Genomic DNA, 6,206 nt, shown 5'->3' on the forward strand with positions numbered 1-6,206 from the left:
TGATGGTGTCGTGGATTGGGAGGAAGGTTATCCCAGAGTACAACAAGACCTTGATCAGATGGGCCGAGGAGTGGCAGATGGAGCTTAACTTAGATCAATGTGAGGTGCTGCATTTTGGGGAAAGGCACATCAGGGCAGGGCTTGTACACTTAATGGGAAGGTCCTGGGGGAGTGTTGCTGAGCAAAGAGACTTTGGGGTGCAGGCTCGTAATTCCTTGAAAATTAAGTCACAAATAGATCGGGTAATGAAGAAGGCATTTGGCACGCTTGCCTTTATGGGTCAGTGCGTTGAGTACAGGAGTTGGGAGGGTCATGTTGCAGCTGTACAGGGACATTGGTGAGGGCCACTTTTGGAAAACTGATTTACAAGGATGTTGCTGGGGTTGTAGGGGTGAGCTATAGGGACAGGCTGAATAGGCTGGGGCTAATTTCCCCGGAACGTCAGAGGCTGAGTGGTGACGTTATAAAAGTTTATAAAATCATGAGGGGCATGGACAGGGTGAATAGGCAAGGTCTTTCCCCCAGGGTGGGGGGAGTCCAAAACTAGAGGGACATAGGTTTAAGGTGAGAGGGGGCAAAATTTAAAAGGGACCTGAGGGACAACTTTTTCACACAGAGGGTGGTGCGTGTGTGGAATGAGCTGCCAGAGGAAGTGGGTGGAGGCTGGTACAGTTACATTTAAATGGCATCTGAATGGGTATATGAATAGAAAGGGCTTAGAGTGATTTGGGCTAAATGCTGGCAAATGGGACTAGATTAATTTCGAATATCTGGTCAGCATGGTTGGAGTTGGACCAAAGGGTCTGTTTCCGTTTGGCACAGCTCTATGAGTCTAATAACTGGAAGAGGGTGCAAATTACCTCCAGAAGTCCCACTTTCTCCTGTAGTTCCTTCTTGGTTCTGATCAAAGGGGGTGTCTTCAGCCTTTTGTAAAACGAAATGAAGGACAGGCGAGTTAACAGGAGGGGCCGTTGTGTAGTGGTAACATCACTAATAATCCAGTGAGGCTAACAGAAACACAGACCTATGTTCTACATTTATCAGTTGGGAACATTGGAAGGTTCACTCACAGAGTGCAAAGGATTTACCACGCAAAGCTTTTTGACGCACAAGTCAGAAGAACTTGCTGTTTATGAGGACAGCAGTAGTCCTTATATTTTCAGGAAAAAACTCTTGTAAGAAACAGAGAGAAGACATTGTTTAATGGTCAATAACTGCTAGTCAAACAGAGTCAGTTTTGAAAATTTGCCTAGCAACAGCCTCTGAACTGAGATGGTTTGCGTGAATGGGTTTGAGACACACTTGGAAGCAATAGGCAGTTTCTTTAATCTTCTAAGGTGGAAAGCATTACCCCCTTTCTCCCTCACTTGAGTCCCAACACAACTTTGAAAGAGGACCAATGGGCCGAGGAGCAGCAGATGGAGTTTAATTTTGATAAATGTGAGGTGCTGCATTTTGGGGAAAGGCAAGCCAGGGCAGGACTTATACACTTAATGGGAAGGTCCTGGGGAGCGTTGCTGAACAAAGAGACCTTGGAGTGTAGGGTTATAGTTCCTGGAAGGTGGAGTCACAGGTAGACAGGGCGGTGAAGGTGGTGTTTGGTACGCTTGCCTTTATTGGTCAGTGCATTGAGTATGGGAGTTGGGAGGGTCATGTTGTGGCTGTACAGGACATTGGTTAGGGGAGAGCGTGCAAACTCCACACAGACAGAGTGTCGCCAGAGGGTGGAATCGAACCCAGTCCCTGGCGCCATGGGGCAGCAGTGCTAACCACCGAGCCAACCTTGATGGGCAGCACATGCCAGGCCTTTGCAGTGACACCCACGTCCCAGGAAAGAAGGAAGGGAAAACGCTTCTTTCAGTACGGAATGCCTGTACGGGAGCGGTCGGAACCAACATCTCGCGGCTGCCTGGTGCTGAGCTCTTACCCGAAGTCGTGCGGTATCCTGGTATAGAACTCATTGCAGGCCTCTACCAGGGCCTTCCCGCTCACATTCCGGTTAATACAGTCCTCAATCTTCTGAAGGGAGATGTAGCCAGCTTTAATCTGAGCCGTCGTCAGTTTACCTGAAGAGGGAGACACCACAGCGTGAGTAGTCAAGAGAGCCGAGTAAATTGGACCGAGATTCAGACCGGAGTTCACTGGAACGAGAGGCTCTCTCTCGCTCTGTCTCTCTCGCTCTCAGACAGACAAGGTTCTGAAAGGGCTCAGTCAGCAGGATGGTGATCGTGCAGTGGTTTACAAAATCCTGAACGGCGTGGATAGGACGAAGAGCCAAGGTCTGTATACAGTTCTGGTCTCCTTACTTGAGAAAGGATGTACTGGCACGGGAGGGGGTTGCAGAAGAGATTCACTAGGTTATTCTGGAGTTGAGAGGGTTGGCTTATGAGGAGAGATTGAGTAGACTGGGACTATACTCATCGGAATTTAGAAGAATGAGGGGTGATCTTATAGAAACATATAAAATTATGAAGGGAGTAGATAAGATAGTAAGCAAGGAGGATATTTTCACTGAAGGGTGAAACTAGAACGAGGAAAAATATTGAACAAAAAAATAGGGAGAGCCGATTTAGGTTTGAGTTGAGGAGGAACATCTTCACCCAAAGGGTTGTGAAACTGTGGAATTCCCTGCCCAGTGAAGCACTTGAGGCTACTTCATTGAGTGTTTTTAAGGCAAAGATAGATAGGTTATTGAACAGTAACAGAATTAAGGGTTATGGTGAGCAGGGGGTGGGTAAGTGGAGCTGAGTCCATGGAAAGATCAGCCGTGACCTTATTGGACGGTGAAGCAGGCTCAAGGGGCCAGATGGCCTCCTCCTGCTCCTGGTTCTTATGTTCTTAATATGTTCCCTTCCCCAGGATTGGGGAGACAAAACTAGAGGGGCATAGGTTTAAGGTGAGAGCGGGGAAAGATTTAACAGGGAGCTGAGGGGGCAACTTTTTCACGCAGAGGGTGGTGCGCGTATGGAACGGGCTGCCAGAGGAAGTGCGTGGGGACTGGTACAGTTACAACGTTTAAAAGGATGGGGACATGGATAGGAAGGGTTTAGAGGGATAGGGGCCAAATGCTGGTAAATGGGACCGGATTAATTTAGGATAATCTGGGTCAGCACAGACGGGTTGGGCCGAAGGGACTGTCTCCGCGCTGTATAACTCTGAGTGCTCCCCCAACATCGTGAAAATCAAAAGCGCAGGGATGGGGCCTTGGGAGCGGTCTCGGGGTGACGGAGATCCCATCATTCAAGAGGGCGGCAGACAGAGAACTGCCTTCCCTCCGAGGGATGGAGTTCTTTGGAATTCACTAGCCCAGAGGGCTGAGGGGAACGGTCCGGCGGTCAAGGCTGGGATCGACACCCTCGGGAGGCGGGGGGGGGTGGGGGTCAAGGGACCCGGGGAGCAGGCGGAAAAGTAGATCATACTCAGTGACGGAGCAGGCTACATGGACCCTTCTTCCCCATCATCTCCGGCTCTGAACAACCAAACTGACATCTCAGGATCGTCACCATGGTAGCCGATTCAAGGGCGGCCATGCCTCTGTTGGACAGCTTCGTCAGCAGGTCCAAACTCCACAGACTGTGCAGGACATCTAAGCCGGTGACAACCGAGTGCGAAGCAGGAGCTGCTACAGTGACACACACGCCATCCTTCACGATTAGAAATTAACCCCAGTGTCCTCTCGGGGAACAGCAGCAGAGAAGCAACGGGAAGACGTCTCTGATCCCCGTGGGATCAATGCACAAGCCAAAGGCGATATCAGGAGAAAACACAGACCCTCAGACCAGAGCTACCAACGCTGTTGTTAGGCACTCGCTATGTGATCACGAGCATTACAAACCTTCGCACAAATTACTTCCTCGGCTGAAAAGTTGCATTGGGATCGTGTCCGATGGGAGTGAACGGGAAGGGGGTTTGGGTCCATTGGGATTGTGTCCAATGGGAGTGAACGGGAAGCGGGTTTGGGTCCATTGAGATTGTGTCCAATGGGAGTGAACGGGAAGGGGGTTTGGGTCCATTGAGATTGTGTCCAATGGGAGTGAATGGGAAGGGTGTTTGGGTCCATTGGGATTGTGTCTGATGGGAGTGAACGGGAAGGGGGTTTGGGTCCATTGGGATTGTGTCCAATGGGAGTGAACGGGACGGGGGACATGTTTATTGGTCTTGGGCATCCAAGGAGTTTGAGTGGGATGGGATTGCATCCATCATTGTAAATGACCTCAGTGAACCTAGCACCTCTGCACCCAGTCAGAACAATATGCACGAACATGTCAAGATATATCATACGTTGCAATCCAAGTCCTTATTCTTACCTAGCGGAGCTTTCTTGGTATCATATTTCATCTGTACAACCATCTCCTCCATGGCCTGTATGTTACAAATCAACTCAATCAGCTTCTGTACTCGATGGTCCAGCTTTGACTCCACCTTGGGGGCCTTTTCCACCTGTCCAACCTTCGCACTCTGTTGGAAGAGACATGTGGGAATCAACAGGTCAACGTTTACAATGGAGACTTTCCCCCAAACCCATAACTGAAGAGCATCGTCATTGCACTGGAAGGAGCCATTTGCTTAATTTTGGCCAGACCAGCTCCCTGTTACAGCAAATCATTCACCCTGCTGCCCTCCCTTTTTATCTTCCCATGGCATTGCAAATGTGATCAGAAAAATGTTCAATTTCTCCTGGGAAGGTCAACATTTCAACCTGCCTCCACCACGTCCTCGGGCAGTACGTCCCTGATCCTGACCACGTCCTCGGGCAGTACGTCCCTGATCCTGACCACGTCCTCGGGCAGTACGTCCCTGATCCTGACCGGGTCCTCGGGCAGTATGTCCCTGATCCTCACCACGTCCTCGGGCAGTACGTCCCTGATCCTCACCACGTCCTCGGGCAGTACGTCCCTGATCCTAACCACTCCCTGTTGTTGCTTTTCCTCTCACCATTAAGCAATGGCCTCTGGTTCTTGACCTTTCCACAACGAAGAAATGTTTATCCACCTCCACCCTCCCCTTGCCCCTCATCACTTTGAACACCTCCATCTGTTCTCCTTTCCACATCCTCCTCTGAGACAATTTCGCCTGTCTGTCTGACACAGAGTCATAGAATCGTACACACGGAAACAGACCCTTCGCTCCAACCTGCTCGTTCCGACCAGATATCCTAAATTATTCCAGTCCCATTTGGCCCATATCCCTCTAAACCCTCCCTATCCATGTCCCCATCCAGATGCCTTTTAAATGTTGTAATTGTACCAGCCCCCACCCACCTCATCTGGCAGCTCATTCCACACACGCACCACCCTCTGTGTGAAAAAGTTGCCCCTCAGGTCCCTTTTAAATCTTTCTTCTCTCACCTTAAACCTACGCCCCTCTAGTTTTGGACTCCTCACCCGGGGGGAAAAGACCTTGGCTGTTCACCCTGTCCATGCCCCTCATGATTTTACAAACCTCTATATAAGGTCACCCATCAGCCTCTGATGCTCCAGGAAAAACAGCCCCCCAGCCTATTCAACCTCTCCCTGTAGCTCAAACCCTCCAATCCCGGCAACGTCCTTGTAAATCTTTTCAAGCAATTTCAAGCTTAACATCTTTCCCGTAGCAGGGAGACCAGTAGTATTCCAAAAGTGACCTAACAAATGTCCTGTACAAGTCTCTCATCTCAGGATCCATTCTCATTAAATCTTTGTCCTGATGAAAGATGAGAACCTTCCCATTAAACCATCGCCTGAAAAAGGAGCAGATACATTCCCACACACCTCGTCTGGAGGGGCATCTCCACTGTAATCCCGACTCAACAGGTCATACTTCCCAGCGACCTTCTCGAAACACGCTCGGTTTGACCAGCTGTTCTTAGTCTTATCCAGGAACCTGGGAGGGACAGACGGGTGAAAGGTCCAGGCACCAGGCTGAAAGTCAAACAGCATCCCGCCCTGCAAACTGAGCACGAGGCACCCCTCCCGGGATTCCAGCCTTAGGACCAGCTGGTCAGATCGCAGGTCTCTGCTCAGCGTTCAGTTGGAAGCAAAGCACGCACGGCTCTGAGTGGGTGAGTGTAAAGGGAGCTTTACTCTGTATCTAACCCCATGCTGTCCCTGTCCCTGGGAGTGTTTGATGGGTGGGACAGTGCAGAGGGAGCTTTATTCTGTATCTAACCACGTGCTGTCCCTGGGAGTGTTTGATGGGGGGGTCAGTGTAAGGGGGCTTTACCCTGT

The 6,206-nt window shown here is 50.2% G+C and overlaps 1 protein-coding gene across 1 annotated transcript in view; it reads right to left on the minus strand.

The window, feature by feature from the left end:
- Positions 1–790: 790 nt before the first annotated feature.
- The window catches only part of LOC109938513 (poly [ADP-ribose] polymerase 2-like), a gene marked incomplete at its 5' end in the record, with an annotated part of 5,821 nt that continues 405 nt past the window's right edge, over positions 791–6,206 (minus strand). The window contains 4 exons of the mRNA XM_048594564.1: positions 791–924; positions 1,928–2,066; positions 4,308–4,458; positions 5,751–5,862. Coding sequence (XP_048450521.1) covers positions 825–924; positions 1,928–2,066; positions 4,308–4,458; positions 5,751–5,862 — 502 coding nt within the window. The remainder of the gene's footprint in view (positions 925–1,927; positions 2,067–4,307; positions 4,459–5,750; positions 5,863–6,206) is intronic.

The sequence above is a fragment of the Rhincodon typus genome, unplaced genomic scaffold, assembly GCF_021869965.1.
Source record: "Rhincodon typus isolate 14 unplaced genomic scaffold, sRhiTyp1.1 hic_rhity00010988, whole genome shotgun sequence".
Classification (NCBI taxonomy): domain Eukaryota; kingdom Metazoa; phylum Chordata; class Chondrichthyes; order Orectolobiformes; family Rhincodontidae; genus Rhincodon; species Rhincodon typus.